The sequence below is a fragment of the Pseudovirgaria hyperparasitica genome (assembly GCF_010093815.1).
Source record: "Pseudovirgaria hyperparasitica strain CBS 121739 unplaced genomic scaffold EJ05scaffold_13, whole genome shotgun sequence".
Classification (NCBI taxonomy): Eukaryota; Fungi; Ascomycota; class Dothideomycetes; order Acrospermales; family Acrospermaceae; genus Pseudovirgaria; species Pseudovirgaria hyperparasitica.
The window spans coordinates 102897-120319 of NW_022985561.1; the positions used below are offsets into that span (position 1 = coordinate 102897).

The window sequence follows — 17423 nt, forward strand, 5'->3', positions numbered from 1 at the left end:
CGTTCTTGGAGGTATGATGTAGGCTGTTTGGCCCGCTGCTGCATCTTGGCCGTGCATATGTTGACTTGCCCAATGCGCCGCTTCCGGAAAGGGAGTCGCGTGTTTTGTACAGCCAATCACACACATTCTGATTGTCATCTTCACCAGCCTTACCAACGCCGTGGACACGTCGCCGCGACTCCACGTGCAACCGCGTCATTCACAGAATCCCACGTTTGGCTGGCGAGCAAGATGCGGCTACTCACGCTTGAGTTTCGAGTAGATAGCGGCTTACTAGTGATATGAGGAGAAAACGTTGAACGATCATTGCAATGATGCGACCACAACCCGTGGAGGAACAGATTTTTTGTCTTATTAGTTTGCACTTATTACTTGACGATATGGCTCGATGGCCCGTCACGGAAACACTATGGAAATGAAAAGACCCCGTTGCCATGTGGTATCATTTGAAAGCAATTGTCGTCATAACGAAAGTTTGACACTTTCACGCACACCTCGCCTCGTTCAATACTCCTTTCCATCGTTCAGTATAATCCATATCCAGACTTCTGCGACACTCTGTCAAAAGCCCTAAGATCTAGTAATAGATCTTCTCCTCGTGAATAGGAGCCACACCTTCATTAGCGTCCGCATCCCAGACAATCTTATTCTTGTCGTCTAGATGAGCAGCTTCGTCGGTAATGGGGATTACTTTGCTGGTGTCTGCAATCTCCTGCTTACTGACACCACAGGGATCCCGAGGAATCCAAATGAGCATAGGCTCCGACCTGATCGCTGGGTGAAAGAACGCATCGCGTTCAATTTGGGGCTCATATTCGACATTGACAAAGCTACGCGGAACCATGCGACGCATGGTCTGGTAGTCATTGTAGATGTGTGGCTTGAGAAATTTGGTAAGCATGTTCGGCTTGGGATGTGGCGCCGGTGATTGCTTCTCAGAATTGTATTCACCGCCGTTCTTATCGGGTACAGCAGAAGAAGATTCGCCTGTGCCATTGAGGCCAGTCTCAAGAGACATGAGGTGCTGCTCCTCAGCCTGGAGAGACTTCGGAAGATAGGTGAGGAGCGGGCCGAGAGCGTTGCTAAGAGATATGTGGTACAACGCAGTGAATATGATGAAGATGATCATCAGAATGAGCGAAATGAGTGCGCCAATGCTGTTACCTGAGTTAATCGCGAAAAGACCGATGAGGCAAATCTCTGCAACGTAAAGGCCGACGAAGAGATGTTGAAGTGCTCGAGGATACACAAGACCTTGGGTGTCAACATTGATGTCGTACACATACAGCAGATTGTATCTGTATGCGAGGTAGAAAAGGAAGAAGCCGACAGCCGCAAAGAACAAGACGAGGGGAGCAATACATGAATAAATGATGGCTAGTTGTCGTAAGCTAGGATCACACACGAATGAGGGGCAACATACCAATGACCAACAAATTGGTGTAGACAGGGAATACAGTACCCCAGCCAAGGCCCATGAAAGATGTCCACCGCTTGTAGATCTTACGAGGCGTAGTGTCAAGGATCTTGCTGAGAATGATGCTGATGAATACACCAATGAGACCGACTAAGATACTATTGATGCCCTGGAGGCCCTGTAACGTGAAATAACTGAGGTAGAAGTTGGAAGCCTTCGGGATGTTTTCCGATAGAAGGGACGTGACGGAACCAGGGTCATCTAGGATATCCGTCACGGAGCTAGCAACGGCAGAAGCGACGGTTGCGACGAAGAATACTTGGACAACCTGGAATGCAAAATAATAATTCTGCATAGAGAGCTCAACAGCAGAGAGCGTTGGGTCACCGGACACTTTAGCCATAACTGAAAGAGCGTCAGTAAGACTCCTGAAAAGATTTAAGCGGGGACTCACATCGTAAGAAAGGAGGAAGGAGAGCCATGAGTACAGCCAAGTAGATGACAGGCAGCAAGCCCGTGATGACACCGCGTATAGCACCGGGGATGCTGTTGATGAAAGACAGCCAGCTGAATGCAGGGATCGCGATCAAGTTGTCGATGTTTGACACAAAACCAGAGAAAGAGACGGGAATGGACCAGAAAATCACAAGGGCGGTCACAACAGCAGTGGCAAGGAAGCCACGCATGACACGCTCCCACCACTTGATTTTAAGATTGGACCAGATAACTTGCTCTGGGTTAATGCCAGTGTATCGCGGAGACATGTGGAGCACCTAAAGCAATGTGAGGACAAGAAATGCATGTCAGACACGATTCAGCGTACTTGGTGATGGGTCAAGCTCTGGAATGCGGCCTGAGCTTCATTGACACTGTCAAACTCGACAAATACCGAGTTGATCTTCTTGACGTCAGTAGCAGCCCGATGCTTCTGCTGCTCTGCAGCGACCTGGGGTATTAATTTTGCTAATTCATCGCGAGCCCAGTTGATTGTGTCGACCTTTTTACCAATGAGAGGCTTCAGACGATGGGTTGGGCGCTGCTTGGGGGCAATCCACCGAGATGCAACATGGCCAGACTCCTCCTGGCCTGTAAGAGCCGTATCTTCGTGTTCAGACTTCCCGCCCTTCTTGATTGCCTTGAGGCGAGCAGCATTCGCGAGTTTTCCAAGCTTAGTCTCGGCGCCTTCGAGTTTGAGGGTGGCCTTGTCACGCTGGGACACAAGGTCTTCAAGCTCTGTGGTATCTGTCGGAAGCCAAATTTGGCGAACACTTGGACCTAACATTTCTCGCATTTTGCCTTCGTCCAGGTAGTAGTCCGGAACGGAGGTGTAAAGAACGGTACGTGAGGACATTCGTTGGGCATACATTGGAGACATCAAGAAAGCTTGACGAAGGTTGATATAGAATATGCTTTCACGCGTAATCATGAAAAGGACAAAGCCTGTGAGCACGTTTAGCTGTCTAGCAGTAGCATTAAAAGACGTCAGGACTAACCAAAGAAGATGTAGGCGCATCCAGCGTGAGCCAAAAGACGATAGTAATTGTTGCTAATATTGCCGAGAGTGATGATATCGAGCTGCTTGTTGGTTCCACCTCCAGTAGCATCGACTGGAAAGAGGACTGGAAAGGTGATGACGCATCCAACAAGACAGATTACGATTGCGATCTTGAGAAACCTGAGGAAGAAATAACCATCGAGCGAAGAATGCTGTAGAACATGGGAGTCAGGGAGCGACCAGAAAGCTCCAAACCAGTTGGTGACACCATTTGGAGGAGCTGGAGTGCGTTCGCTGGGCAGTAGGTTAGAGGTAAACAGACATTCTGGCATGGATTGGACTTACTGTGGACGAAGCGACTTGACAAATGTGCGTGGAAGATATCTACGTGGGAACTTTGTCCGAATCAATAGGAAGACGGACAGCCAAACCAGGGCTACAGCTCCAACAGTGACGAGAACTGTGGTGAAGCCTTGGACTGAATTGGAGTTCTCTTTCGCGGTTTGAGCCGACTGGCGCGGGTACAGTGGGTGTGTCGCAGTTCCGTCCATGGCGAGGATGAGACGACGCGTCAATGCAGTAGTGCAGACGGTCTTTGCAAACGGTGGTTGTTGTTGTGAAGAATATTATCAAAGTTTGAGAAGAAGAGAAAATGTAGCAGAGGGCGCCAAACGAACAGGTTATGAGGAAATTGGATAGGACCCTAGGCGCGGGAAGGTGGGTAGTGGCCGAGCTTGGACTGTGATTGTAGCTGGAGGCACTACCTAATTAGTGCATGTGTATTGTATTGCGCTTTCCCAAATCAACTTGGAAGGGAGGAGGAGAGTGATTCGCGGGTTAGGAGTCGTCATTCACACTGGTAAGTACACTGGACTGGGCTGGACTTGACTGGAGTGTGTTGACTGACTTGACGGCGAAACCTTGAAGTGTACACTGCCCGGTAGAGGGCATCTCCCATGGCAATCTTTGACTTGGGCAGTTCTGTGAGTGGGCACTTGGCACTGCAAGCTGTTACTGCTACGGGATGGAGCCAGCTGCCTGGGGAGGGGGACCCCCCGAAAAATGGTTCCAATACACGCACGATCTTTGTTGAACGATAATGATATTCTATCGTCTCGTCCAATAACATGCGCTGAATCTTCCAAGGATGTCTTTTTAGTGCGTGTCCATGCCCAAACTCCGTTCGTCGATGATCTCTATCTGTGATGAATGTGAGGTGTTCTGTTGCCCCTTCTGTAGAGGATCAGCAGATTCCACCCAAGATGGCGATCGTGATGGATCAATGATCTCGAGACACCGCTTCAACAACAAGCAACTTACGACTGGCTCACTATCGAGGGCTCTTTCTTTGGTCTTTGGCAGTGACTTCTGTAACGCTCAGAGTCTCATCTCCTGGCCATGCTGAGGCCCCTGAACCTATGCGGTGGCATCTCTTGAGCGCCAGCGCCTAACCCGAAACGCGGTGCGCCACAGATGCAAGTGCAAGTGGCTCTGCAAAGATGCAAACGCTCCCGGGCTAGCTGAAAGCCGCGCGGTGGCTATTGTGGCGCGTGCAGGCATCGACAGAGCACTGTCAGGACTCTGTTTGTTCTAGATTCTCATCGACCATGAGCCTTGCAAACTTGATCCATCTTCAACACCATGACGCGTAATTGTCGTTCTGTACGTTTCGCGAAGACTGCAGGCATATGTGGCTTGCTTGACGGAGCCCGCGAAGAGTCCAGAGATGCTCAGCCTCAGCACTTCAGTCTTCGTGCGATGCAAACAAACCTCGTTGGCGGACTGTCGATCCAGCGCGCGCTAACTATTCATGACCCTTCTCCAAGACTCAAGTCCGCGAAAGGCACATTTACCACATGCACATGCACTCGCTTGGTCTGCCGGTCCAAGTCAACGTCATTGTTTACCAATTCTGCTTGCGCATCGTCAGCTGTACTTCCCACAAACATTCTCTTCTTGCTCTCGAGTCCCGACCATGTCGACAACGGACCGACGCGCTCTAGCCGCTTTCAGAGCCCCAGGTACGTTGCTGGACGGTGGGAAATTGTGCAGAGCAATCGGTCCCAACTGCGTGCTGCCAGCGGAAAACACTGGTAGCTTAGCCTGAGGCTTCAAAGGCCTACGCGGCAATGATCGACACGTCAATGTAGTGACAGCGGAACGCCGCCAATAGTCTGTCACGTTCTCCGGCATGATGTTGTGATATTGCATCTCTGATATTGTGCCACTGCTATTGCATGGTGGAGATGACCCCGCCAGGCGCAGATCCAATGTCTAAATATCTAATCAAGCCGAATCCGACGGTACTAGATACCTCTCTGATTATGCTCTGGTCGATGCGTCGGAAGAATGGCGCATTGTCTTTCAATGCACGCACCGCCCTCTGCGCCAAACCAGACAGCACTACATCGCAGCATTCTAGCGTCTTCATATCCCAAATCAACACTAATTGTACCACTCACTTCCTTTGCCTCGATCAGTTCCAAGGCCATGGTCGCGTTCTATAGGCCTGTAGACGTTATTCTCTGCTGAAGATGTTTCGTCCTGGTGCTCTCGGCATTTTCATCAACGCAGTCGCGATGCTCCCGTTGTATGTCACATGCTAGCATCACGTACACAACCATGGTTCAATATCTCCAGAACATACATTGCAGCACGAAATATATACCTAGCCAGACTACTATGATGTAATCGGATCATCTTGATGTGTTTCCGATGCGAGATCATCCGGTGGCTCCTCCGGGATGGATACAAAGCTAGGCTAAATCAGGCATGAATATAGCTATCCATGGACGGATTCGTAGCGCACGAGCGAGACCAAATCTACCTACAGTGGGCACGATCCTAAGCTCCAAAATCAAGCACTGAATTTTTTCCTGCGACTCATTTCACGCACAAGAACATACATATTCTCACATCTCGTACATCTAAAACCGCTCACTATCCCTCTACTCCGTTCCCGCTGCTCAAAATGGCGAACCCTCACCCCGCTGCGTCCCTCCTGCTTCGCGCCCACTCCCCAACCACCGCGCAAGCCCTCTTCACCGACAAAATACAGCACAAGCCGCTGCTACTGCGCAAGCCCTCTCCCCCGCCTTCCACAACTGCGCGCATTGTGCGACGCCAGGCCCGCCTCCAAAAGCTTCACAGTACCACGAAGCGGCGGAACAAGAGCAAACCGAAACCGCTGTCGGCGCGTGAACGCCGTGCGTTGTGCCTGGACGATATACCCAAGAGTGAGGCAAAATGGGCGCTGTTTGAGGGCTTGAGAGAGTTGTGGGTCGGTTATGTGAGGGAGATTTTAGGGCTAGCGGGAGATATGGAGGGAGATTGCGAGGGCGCGAATAACAGCAGAGGGAGCTATGTCAGTGCACAAAGCGCGGGGAGTGTGTTGAGTAGTGCGGATATGCATGGTGCCGTGATAGAGGTGGTCAAGAGCCGCTGTGTGAGTAGAGTCGGGGTGCGTGGGACGGTGGTGCAAGATCGAAAGTTTGTGTTTGTGGTTGTCACGGAGGGCAATGAGGCTAAGAGTGAGTTTTAAGCTACAGAATTGGATAGAGTGCCGGAGGCTAATACTGTGCAGCGCTGCCAAAAGAGTACAGTGTTTTCAAGCTTGAGATACCATTATTGAAGAGAGAGGGCGAGGAGGCGGAGCCCAGGCCATTGGTATTTGAGTTGCATGGAGAGCAATTCCAAAACAGAGCGCCGGAGAGGGCAAAGAAGCAGCTCAAGATGCACTACCAACCAGATCTTTGAACGATTCCGGTCATAGAGAATATCAAGAGAGACGCTTCAGCTTTCGAAATCGGCTAAGATATAAATGGAGAGCATGAATATTGGAAGGCAATCGAGTATCCCTGCCTAAACCACCTAAAGAGATTCGCATCAAGCCCTGGGTGGCAGCAGTATGTTATCGATCAGTCTCACTGGAACTTTACCATCACCCTGACCCTTTTCCTCCCTAGGCTGCGGGTCCTCAATCGGAAGCATCTTTATTGCACCACTTAGCACTGCGCCTTTCGTTTCGTCCACAACGTCAATCTCCTCGAGCGTATCCGGGTCGGCAAGCGACACATATATGACCTCAAACAGCGCCCGCTGAGAGGGCTGTAGCTTTTTTTGTCGCTTCAGGGTATCCATCCATATTGCCTCTGCAGCGCCTAGAACTTCGGACCTACTTGTGTGGCCTTTAAGGTATGCTGACTCGGCGGCCATCAGAGTCTGGCTCAGAACGGTACCCACAGCGCGCCGGCGAGCTCCCAAATATACGTTACGTGAACTGAGCGCGAGGCCATCCTCTTCTCTTTTCGTTGCACCTATGCGGACTTCGGTTCCGATGTGAAAGTCCTTCACCATGCGGCGAATGATAATCGTTTGTTGAACGTCTTTCTGCCCAAAGTACACTCGATCCGGTGTACATATATTGAAGAGCTTTGTGCACACTGTCGCCACTCCTCGAAAGAACACTGGTCTGGTAGCACCTTCAAGAAGCGTTGCAAGGGGTGTAATGGTAACGAAGCTGCCCTGGCCGTCTATCTCGCTGCTCGGAAGAAGTGTCGGGTACATAGTCTTTCCATTGGGTGCGAATATTGCAGAGATTCTTCCACTTCCACGCGTACTTGCCAGTTCCCTGTCAATCGTCTGTAGCATCTTTAAGTCTGATTCAAGCGTCTGTGGGTAGCTAGCAAAGTCCTCGTTTACGCCGAATTGTGTCGGGTTTACATAGATCGATACAAAAACATCGGTATTTTCTGCAGCTGCCATGCGCACTAGCGATGTGTGCCCTTCATGTAGGGCACCCATGGTTGGTACAAGACCGACTGTGCGGTCCTGTTTGAGGAGCTCATTGCGGTATGCTCGGAGGGGGGGAACATCTTTGAAGACGGTCGTGTTCGACGCAAAAGCAGAGTACCCTCTAACGGATCTGGAGAGGCATTGTGAGCCTATAGTGCATTAGTAGAGCTTCGCCAGGACTGGAACGTCGCATACCCGATAAGACGCGAGCCCTGAAAGCCATGATCACATACAATGCAGAGCTTCGAGACAGCTCCAAGCAAGCGAAGACCGAGTTATAAACGCGATGGGACGTTTACTCAGTAAGGCGAGACGATGAAAAATCGCAACCCAGTGCGAAAAAGGTGTCGGCCATTGCTCCCGTGCTGACAGCCCAAACAAAAGAAGTTGTGATGTAGTCCGCTATGCAGAATGGAAAGACGCCCGCACCGCTGCGGCTGTGGGGTTGTGAGGAGCGCCAAGGGGACTGTTGAAGCTAATGAAGTTCTCCACAGAAAATATTCTAAAACTTCCATCCAACACCATTCTACAATCGCGACAAGGTCAGCCAAGGCCACAAAACTTACGATATGGCTGATGATGGTATGCTTCTCAATTTCGACATCGGGGACGGCATCATTGCTGCCAAGTCGACCTTCAAGGGTGGACGATGGAAAGACAGGATGTCCGCGAAACGCTCAGCCGGATATCGCAGACGCCTGGAGAACACCCCGGCGACTGGCGTGAATGCTGCACGAAAACCAAATCGAGAATCTGAGCACTCAGACTCGGAGACAGGCGCCAGGAGTGCGAAAAGACAAAGATTGGATGGCAACATCGGTGGCTCGAACGGCCTGCCCTCCTCTAAGACCAACAGCAAAGGCCCGCAGAGAGAGGTCATATCGTCACTTTTCACGTATAATCCAAAGTCGACAACCACTTCTACCGCTCAGACGCATGAAGAAGCACATGTCGAACCTTCGAATGCCCCTCTCAATTCAGAACTCGACACTTTTACCTCACTTGGTCTGACAGCTAGTCTCGCCAGCCACCTACTGAGCAAGATGAATATCAAGGCTCCTACAGCTATACAGAAGGCTGCTATCACTCAACTGCTCAAGGAAGACTCTGATGCTTTCATACAAGCCGAGACTGGTTCCGGAAAGACTCTGGCTTACTTACTGCCTATCGTGCAACGGATCATGAAGATATCTACAGAAATGAAAGAGGTGGATGGTGCCCCTAAAGATGCTATAAACAGAAAGACAGGGCTATTTGCGATCATCCTAGCTCCAACTCGTGAACTGAGTAAGCAGATCCAAGTTGTGCTCGACAGCCTACTACGTTGCGCTCATTGGATCGTCAGTGGCATCGTCATTGGTGGAGAAAACAAACAGTCGGAGAAAGCAAGGCTACGTAAAGGTGTCAATATACTTGTTGCAACGCCGGGTCGCCTAGCAGATCATCTACAGCATACAGAGGCTTTGGACGCCAGCTGTGTACGATGGCTCGTCCTGGATGAAGGAGATCGGCTAATGGAGCTCGGTTTCGAGAACGATATCCAGAAGATAGTTGGGGTGCTGAACCTACGCCTTAAAGCTGCTGCGGACAGGGTGAAGCTGCCAGGGCTGCCAGCGAAGAGGACCACAGTTTTATGTTCTGCGACCATGAAGGTCAACGTGCAAAGACTTGGAGAGATAAGCCTGAGAGAAGCCATACATATCCAGAAAGATCCAGGAGACAAAGATGCAGATCAAGAAGCAGCCAAACATGCGAAAGAGGACGAGTTTTCTGCACCAGCTCAATTGAAGCAGTCGTATGCTATTGTACCGGCAAAGCTTCGTCTAGTCAGCTTAATTGCATATCTAAAGAGAGCCTTCGAGCGCCGTGGCTCAGTCATGAAAGCCATAGTGTTCATGTCCTGCGCTGATTCCGTGGATTTCCATTTCAATATTGTTACACAGCTTGAGAAGGCCAAACAAGAACACAGACCCCCGGAGAAGGTCACGAAAGAGCAAGTGTTGGGGGAGCAGAAAGATGCTGCCGGCGAAGCAGATGCAGCGCAAGCACTAGACTCAGAGAAAACAACAGAGAAGACACCAAAACATAATCCTTTCGCCAAATTCGTCCAAGGCAAAACCGTTGATCTTACTATTACACATGCTCTCTCAACCCTAGTATCTTCCCAAGACAATCCAGTCACCGCATATCGCCTTCATGGGTCTCTCCCACAAGCCCTTCGTACGAGCACTATCTCGCGCTTCTCCAAATCGTCCACAGCTTCCGTGCTCATCGCTACCGACGTTGCCTCTCGAGGTCTTGACGTGCCTAACGTCGATCTTGTTCTTGAATACGACCCGGCCTTCGCTCGCGATGACCATCTTCATCGTATCGGTCGTACGGCCCGTGCTGGACGCGACGGTCGCGCCTGTGTCTTCCTCATGCCTGGGTGTGAAGAGAAGTATGTAGAGACGTTAGTCCGAGATCGACGAGACACAGACGGCGCGTCACATCTACTTCGACAGACGAGCGAGGATATCCTCAAGCGAGCATTCACGCCGAACAAACCACAAACAAAAGTCAAAGGTCAACTGGAGGCATGGGACGCGCGAGCGACAGAGCTACAGCTGAAAATCGAGCGATGGATACTAGATGCGGGCGACGAGCGACGCTTGGAGGGAGCCAAACGAGCATTTCAAGGACACGTGCGGGCGTACGCGACGCACGTTGCTGCTGAGCGCGATTGCTTCGATATCAAGGAATTGCATTTGGGACATCTTGCAAAAGCGTTCGCGTTGAGAGATAAACCGAGCGGACTCGGTGCACTGGAAAGAAGGGTTGGCGCCGGATCCGCGGCTGGGAAGAAAGGAAATAGGGCAGGTTCAAGGGCCGGTGATGAGAGCAGAACGAAGGCGGACAAGGGCGATGAGGCGGAGCAGGCAGCGCGTAAGATGAGGGAGAAGATCAAAATGCAGAAGATGATGGGGACAGGGGCTGATGAGTTTAATCTTGGTTGAAAAGGTCCTATAATCGAACATGAAACATGAATAGCCATCAAACATTAAATAGTCACTAGAAGCTGACGGAACCGCCCAAAAGAAGATATTTTCAGATTAGCACAGCCTATACAAAACTCATCAGCAATTCTGAAGCCTATGTCTGCTTGCGACTTGGGCAATCATATCCTCTTGGCAGCATGCCCATTCCGACTAATATAATGCCCAGTCCTGTCCCTCCAATTGTTAGCTGTGTGCGTACAGCAATGCATGTAGTGACCTTAGAAGAGCAAGGTGTTGATTATTATCACAGTATAACACACTGCCGGGAAGAGACAGCATCACTACGCGGCAGGTTATAAGCTGACTGTGAAAAGGCACATCTCCAACCGTGCGCCCACGAATCCGTAGTCGTTCTCGAAACAAACGATCACGAAACTATGCAATTGGCGCCCCCGGCCCATGACACACTCGTATTGTGATTCGCGACAAGAAATAGTCTAATGGCCTCCGCCCCATCCCAATCGTGCGGCTCTGTTGGTGGCATCGGCAAATCTGTATGATCATTTGCACTATGCCTCTCTGGGAAAAGACTTGGGGCTAGGCAAGTCTATATATGGAACGCACGTGGGTGGATCATGGTGCAGATGGATGCATGAGGCTGTTCATCGCCAGGGCCAGGAACAAAGTTGCAGATTTTCTGCCTGAACTGGCATTTTGGAATGGTAGTGGCCCCAGAAGTTATTTTAAACTATTGTAATATGAGAATGAGTGGAGTGGAATCAGTGGAGATGCAGGCTTTGGTGTCTAGACGTTGGCAGTTGGCGGATGTAAGCGACAGCGACAATGAGAGTTGAGACTGAGGGATAGAGGGAAGATATAAAAGCGCTGTGAATTCCATATTTGACTGATTCATCCAGAGCATCGAAAAGCAGACCATTCCTTTCTCGCAGCCTTTGTAGACTGCCTGGTCTAGTATCACTTCATCAATACTTCCCACATCCTTATACCATCAAGCAGGACCACAAGATGTTTGGCAGTTTCCCAACCTCGCTAGCCATTCTCGGCCTCGCAGTCGTCCTTGGAAATGCCCTTCCCGGGAAAGAAGAAGACCTAATCAACCTTGGTCTTCCCGAAGGCATGAGCGTCGAGGACTATCTGAACGCCAAGCGCGAAATCAGCAAACGATTCGACCAGAATGCCTTTAAAGATGCCATTCCAGGCTGCCGTAGCGAGGACGATCCATCCTACGCTACCGGGCCATCCAAGTTCAAGGACGGCGAGGGTGTTGCTGTGGGCAGCCATTGTGACAACGGCCTGTACACACCTGCTGTCAATCGCTTCCACTGCTGGACTGACGTATATCTTGTCAACTACCAAGTCGAGTATCAAGACTGGCTGAACACAGGCCTCGTTATCGACTGTGCAACAACATCTTCTTGCAATCAGCAAGTTATCAATATGAACCAATCATGCACTACAAACACAGCCTCCTGGGACAACGCCATCCAGACCCAGATTGAGGGCAAGATCACATTGATCAAGGACAAAGTCGACGCCGGCGCGTCTGTCAGCTACACGCACAACTTCGGCGGCAGCCAGGCCTTCAGCACCTGCAGCACCGTCTCGAATACTGGAACCTGTACTTGGGAAGATAAAGTAAGAAGCATCGAACATCTTTGTCTCTCCCCTCAACCTGTGCTAACATGACTTTTGAAGGGATGTCACGCCATCTGGAAAGCGAAGCGCAACAAGCGCATCTTCGGTTACATGCGTCGCTCATGCAACACACCGCGTGATGGAACCAACATGCCGAACACAGAGAAGCGCGAGGATGGGTATTACACGGTGGGCATGCTCGACTTCAGCGTTGTGGTGCCTGATAATCAGATCATTGGGTGTGCGGCCAAGTGTTCGGACTTAAAGTACCCTGACGAAGCCCCTGGCGGTCTTGGAGAGCTAATTCCAGTGCCTGCGGGTATATAGACGATGGATAGTATGGACGATTTGGTTTAGCGGTATAGATGCCGTTTGTGGTGCTGGCCAAGGACTGGCTGTTTCGGTTGGCGTAGTCGTATTCTGTAATCATATTGTCAGAGTATCTCGCTAGGTTCATGTCCAAATCATTGATTCGGATATATCAGTACAATGATATAGATCTCCCCAAATGAGGCTTTGTCTGGTGCATCCCTTCTCCACGTATGCTAGCTGCCTACGCCTTTCGTATGCTTCTCGGGGGGACCTTACCATCCCAGAGGAAACGTCAATGATGCTGAAGCTCATCTTGAAACTATCACCGATGTACACCGCACTCAGTATTGAGAGGAGACTCATTGACCAAATCGTTGCAGCAATGCTGCTGCCTCTGGAGTGTCGTCAGGCCATCGCATTCCAGTAAGTAGTGGCTCCCATTCGGGCGCAGGATTGTGGTCCGTGCGGTCACGTCAGGAAGAAGCCTTGCCTAAGCCTCATGTTTCCCACGTCCAAACGTTTCAACTCGACGACACACGCGTTTTACTATATCGGCCATCTTGCCTGAAGTACCATCCTGAGCTCTACCATATTTCGACATCTTGCAACCACAGCTACTTGTGGCGGAAAGAGAAGACTGAGTACAGCTGGAAAGGAGAAAGCTTCAGAGCTTAAGAAGACTTGATTGCGAGTCCAAAGCACAATAAGGTTACGCATACTCGAATCTACCGACCCACCAGCACAGAGAAATATTCAGTGATACATCTATAATGGACTTTTCGGACATCTTGTATGTCTTACCGGAGACGCGCATACATGCGACATGTTGCGAGGAAAGCTGATGATCGATAGTCGTATTGTCAATCTCGCTGTGGGCGTGTTCATGATCCTTGGTGGCATCGCACAATTCTTCCCTGTTGGATTGTAAGTCTCCCGACTCGTTGCATTACCGTTTGGGACCAGCAGTGCTTGGTCATGGATGGAACGTGGAAGAGCTCAAGGCGATCAATGTTACGATGCTCAACCACACTGCTATATGCGCCCAGGAGATATGTCGTATCAGTCGCTGACTACTGCACAGTGCCGACATCATCAAAGGATGCTATGTTATCCTCTTCGGTCTCGCGACCGGGCTGTTGGAGTTTCAAATCCCACCTCAGATCGCTAAACATGCCTCATTCATGTTCTCCTTCGTTGGTCGCGGAGTCTGTAAGTGCCAACTTCCCTGGAGCAGAGCCAGATAAACATGATTGACACATTCATAGTTTACATCTTCATCGGCTCCGTTGTTGTCGGTGAGGGCTGGTGGAAGTATGTAGTCGGTGCCATCATTGGCCTTATTGGCATTGGCTACGTTGCCCTCGAATACGTTCCCTCCATCGAACCGCCAGCGAACATGAGGGATGCAGACGCTGGTTGGGGCGCTGAGCAAGTCTAAGTTAGAAACTTAACACTCTGCTGAAAATACCCGATATACAAGCTCAGCTCGGACTCTGTTACCCTCGACAGACTAAGCTTATGAATAGTTGCTGCATTGTCTGCAAGATAAGAACATATCAGGAGTGTATTATATATGGAAGTCCCACTGGGACAAGGTCTGTACATGGATTTTGGAACCTCATTGTAGCGAACTAGCCAACGATGCATACTCTAAACAGTCTGGCTGTCAAACATGCCTTGAGAGCACGGGGTCCAACATCAAGACCTCGTGACAATCAACTACTCTCTTCTGGTTGATTAGAAGTGGCAGACGAGGTTATTTGGCAGAATTCTATCTAAGTGATTGTACAACAGTGTACTGCGCCACGATGTGGCAATTGGTACTGCTGATCTTGGACATTTGTGGCTCTACCGGGAACTTGTGTCGACCATCTCACCTCGCCCATAATTAGAAGCTTGATCGGCATCAACAACCAGCAAAACGGCATGCGCTTGTCCAACCCGGTGGCAAACTTGCTGCTTAATAGTGATAGTCAAGGAGACTGCCATCCTGCGGCATGATGAGTGGTAAGTGGTCTACATCGCAGGCTACCATGGCTGGTGCCTAGTGCTTAGTATACACTCGCATATCATACCTGGTTCTGCGTATAAAGGTTGAGTATTCACTGTATCTGCCTTCGATTCAAATGCCTGGTCTTCTTTCTGGTCATTCACACTCCGCTCCGGTTTCTCGTTCCTTCTACACACAATAGCAACTCTTCCATCATGGCGTCATCAAAGCCCGATAATGCCTTCACAGACTTGCAAAACCACTGTGATGGCAACAGGACTGCCACAGACATAACATTTCTCAACATCCTCAAGAATCGCCATCCTAACCATCACATCACCTCGTACACCCCAGCCAACTGCGACCTTCATGGCTACGCTGCCGCTGGCTTTGCTAAGTCTACTCTTATCGACGACGACGAATCTTTCGCCTTGACCACAAGCTACCATGCTCCGGCCCTACGGCTCGAGCGCCAGCACCATCCGGGCGATCTCAAAGACACGATGCTTCTCGCATGCTGGAGATATGAGTGGACGACCACTGAGTTCTTAGTCTACAACCTGCAGCTTCGTAGCGTTTTCCGTGGCGGACCCGAAATTTATGCTTTTGTCCTCGCACCGCGCAGCGATGGCGCTGTATCGAAGGGCCATAGCACCGCTACTGATAAGTTGATGTTGGCAGCTGGACAGTGGAGTCAGGATCTACACGAGGAAGTATATGTCTTCGATGGCGGAAGCTGGGTCAAGAACAAAGACCTGCATGCGAGCATCCAGACAAGCACCTGGGACGACGTAATCCTTGATGCCTCAACTAAGACCGCGCTCATCGACGACGTAGAAGGCTTCTTCGACTCGCGCGACCTGTACGCCGAGTTCGCCGTCCCGTGGAAACGCGGTATCATCTTCCACGGCCTGCCCGGTAACGGCAAGACAATCAGCATCAAGGCGCTCATGGCCGTCCTCGCTCGCCGTGAAGAACCTGTGCCTTCGCTCTACGTGAAGAGCTTCGAGGGATGTGCGGGCCAACAGATGAATATCCGAAACATATTTGCACGGGCGCGGATCATGGCGCCGTGTCTGCTGATCTTCGAGGACCTGGACTCGCTCATCACAGATGCGACGCGAAGCTACTTTTTAAACGAAGTCGATGGGCTGGAGAAGAACGACGGGATCCTAATGATTGGAAGCACGAATCATCTGGATGCGCTGGATCCGGCGATCAGGGACCGGCCGAGCCGATTCGATCGCAAGTATCATTATCGCCTGCCTGGGTTTGGAGAGAGAGTTGAGTACGCGCGGTATTGGCAGAAGAAACTGGAGAGGAACCCGAGGGTAGACTTCCCAGAAGGTGCATGCGGCGTCATTGCGAGTCTGACCGATGGCTTTTCCTTTGCATATCTCAAGGAGCTCTTCGTAGCTGTTCTCCTTGTCATTGCTCGTGGTGGGACAGGCGAGGGAAAAATTCCAGATACAGTGTCGCCAAACAGTAATGTCCTGGTCAATGAGACTAAGGAAGGAGAACAAGAATCTCCGGCGAACGAGGCTGTCGAGCTCGACGAGAAGCAGGAAGCTGCACGCCTGCGCCGACAAGCATTCTCAAGTGTATCCATCCCGGAAGAACTACAAAACAGCATCCTAGTCAAGGTCATGCGACAGCAGATATACACATTGCTGGAGGAAATGGACAACAATGCGGCGCCAGCTCGGGTCAATAAATCCTCCATGATCTATGTCATAAACAGATAAGCTGACAAGCCACTAGGACCGTATTCCGAGGAAACCAAAACCCACCGCTGCGATCAAAAAGTAAGATCTAGCTTGTATGTAAATCCTCTAGATGTCCATATCAATCCATGGGTACATAGCTTGGCACAACAAGGAAGTGGTAAGCATCTCAATCAAACAGCACACGTCCATTCATTGAGGATGAAAACTACGCCAAATACAGCCACTACTACCCTTCCTACCTCCGAGACTGCCTTTCGATCTATTTATCTATCTAGGTCTGAGAATATAGCTATAGTATACCTAAATGATCTTTTATAGTCAAGCGAAATGAGCAATAACATATACACAACTTTAGTCAAATATGTCTTAACCCAAGATCGAAGAAGCTGTAGTCTAGAGACTAGGACTCTGAAAATTTATGGCACTTCATACTAGACTACTAGCACAACTGTCTGACCGTCAAGCAATGCTCTTCAAAGTGTAACCTATACGAGACCATCAAGAACATCCTGTGATTTCACTTCTCGCAGTACATATACAACCCGCAGTACTACAAACTTCGCCCATGAAAGTCAATAATGCAAACCCGGATAAATATACACGCCCCAAAGATACGCACAGGAAGAGGCGAGACGCACAAGGGGAGCGCGGAAACGGATCCATTATGACACTATTTTTCCGAAACATGAAATCCAGAAGAACGCCATCTGTCTCGAAAACGACAATCGACAAAACGCCAACAGAATAAAGCTTCATTCAAAACCCCTCTGTTCTCACCTGTCTTTGAGGAGAAGAATAAAAGATAAAGAACAAGTCTCGTCTGACCTCGACAGTGCGCTACGACGACACCATTCTGCGCAGAGGCTACGAGGACTTACATGCATCGATCTGCTATCCTGAATCGGCATGTCCTGCGTACGTGCGTGCATATACCTGTATCTGTCTTGGCGTGTGCCTTCCCTACCACCCTGATGACTGACCTGTAAACGGAAGAACCCCCCATGCGCGCGTATGTCGATTGACATGACCGGCTCGGCCACACAGTCTTCAACTA

The 17423-nt window shown here is 50.3% G+C and overlaps 8 protein-coding genes across 8 annotated transcripts; 6 read left to right on the forward strand and 2 right to left on the reverse strand.

The window, feature by feature from the left end:
• Positions 1 to 312: 312 nt before the first annotated feature.
• On the reverse strand, positions 313 to 3839 carry EJ05DRAFT_478330 (DUF221-domain-containing protein). Its single transcript, XM_033744438.1, has 6 exons — positions 3258 to 3839; positions 2911 to 3206; positions 2241 to 2857; positions 1872 to 2190; positions 1424 to 1822; positions 313 to 1377 (listed from the first exon to the last, which is right to left on the reverse strand). The coding sequence occupies exons 1-6, from the start codon at positions 3461 to 3463 to the stop codon at positions 578 to 580; spliced, it is 2637 nt and encodes an 878-aa protein (XP_033597762.1). The 5' UTR covers positions 3464 to 3839; the 3' UTR covers positions 313 to 577.
• Positions 3840 to 4546: 707 nt separating this feature from the next.
• EJ05DRAFT_478331 (uncharacterized protein) lies at positions 4547 to 5092 on the forward strand. Its single transcript, XM_033744439.1, has one exon. The coding sequence runs from the start codon at positions 4554 to 4556 to the stop codon at positions 5007 to 5009; it is 456 nt and encodes a 151-aa protein (XP_033597763.1). The 5' UTR covers positions 4547 to 4553; the 3' UTR covers positions 5010 to 5092.
• Positions 5093 to 5883: 791 nt separating this feature from the next.
• Positions 5884 to 6668, forward strand: EJ05DRAFT_488101 (ribonuclease P protein subunit p29; the record flags this gene model as incomplete). Its single annotated transcript, XM_033745671.1, has 2 exons — positions 5884 to 6442; positions 6496 to 6668. The coding sequence occupies 2 exons, from the start codon at positions 5884 to 5886 to the stop codon at positions 6666 to 6668; spliced, it is 732 nt and encodes a 243-aa protein (XP_033597764.1).
• A 129-nt stretch (positions 6669 to 6797) lies between these two features.
• On the reverse strand, positions 6798 to 7929 carry EJ05DRAFT_502786 (pantoate-beta-alanine ligase; the record flags this gene model as incomplete). The annotated part of the gene is made up of 2 exons (XM_033747308.1): positions 6798 to 7855; positions 7902 to 7929. 2 exons carry the CDS (start codon positions 7927 to 7929, stop codon positions 6798 to 6800), a joined length of 1086 nt encoding a protein of 361 aa, XP_033597765.1.
• Positions 7930 to 8225: 296 nt separating this feature from the next.
• Positions 8226 to 10814, forward strand: EJ05DRAFT_478333 (ATP dependent RNA helicase). Its single transcript, XM_033744440.1, has one exon. It carries the CDS (start codon positions 8276 to 8278, stop codon positions 10700 to 10702), a length of 2427 nt encoding a protein of 808 aa, XP_033597766.1. The 5' UTR covers positions 8226 to 8275; the 3' UTR covers positions 10703 to 10814.
• A 789-nt stretch (positions 10815 to 11603) lies between these two features.
• On the forward strand, positions 11604 to 12853 carry EJ05DRAFT_478335 (uncharacterized protein). Its single transcript, XM_033744441.1, has 2 exons — positions 11604 to 12340; positions 12401 to 12853. Exons 1-2 carry the CDS (start codon positions 11711 to 11713, stop codon positions 12665 to 12667), a joined length of 897 nt encoding a protein of 298 aa, XP_033597767.1. The 5' UTR covers positions 11604 to 11710; the 3' UTR covers positions 12668 to 12853.
• Positions 12854 to 12950: 97 nt separating this feature from the next.
• On the forward strand, positions 12951 to 14090 carry EJ05DRAFT_502789 (uncharacterized protein; the record flags this gene model as incomplete). Its single annotated transcript, XM_033747309.1, has 4 exons — positions 12951 to 13075; positions 13505 to 13576; positions 13734 to 13861; positions 13918 to 14090. 4 exons carry the CDS (start codon positions 12951 to 12953, stop codon positions 14088 to 14090), a joined length of 498 nt encoding a protein of 165 aa, XP_033597768.1.
• A 767-nt stretch (positions 14091 to 14857) lies between these two features.
• On the forward strand, positions 14858 to 16451 carry EJ05DRAFT_502790 (proteasome-activating nucleotidase; the record flags this gene model as incomplete). Its single annotated transcript, XM_033747310.1, has 2 exons — positions 14858 to 16348; positions 16404 to 16451. The coding sequence occupies 2 exons, from the start codon at positions 14858 to 14860 to the stop codon at positions 16449 to 16451; spliced, it is 1539 nt and encodes a 512-aa protein (XP_033597769.1).
• Positions 16452 to 17423: the final 972 nt, after the last annotated feature.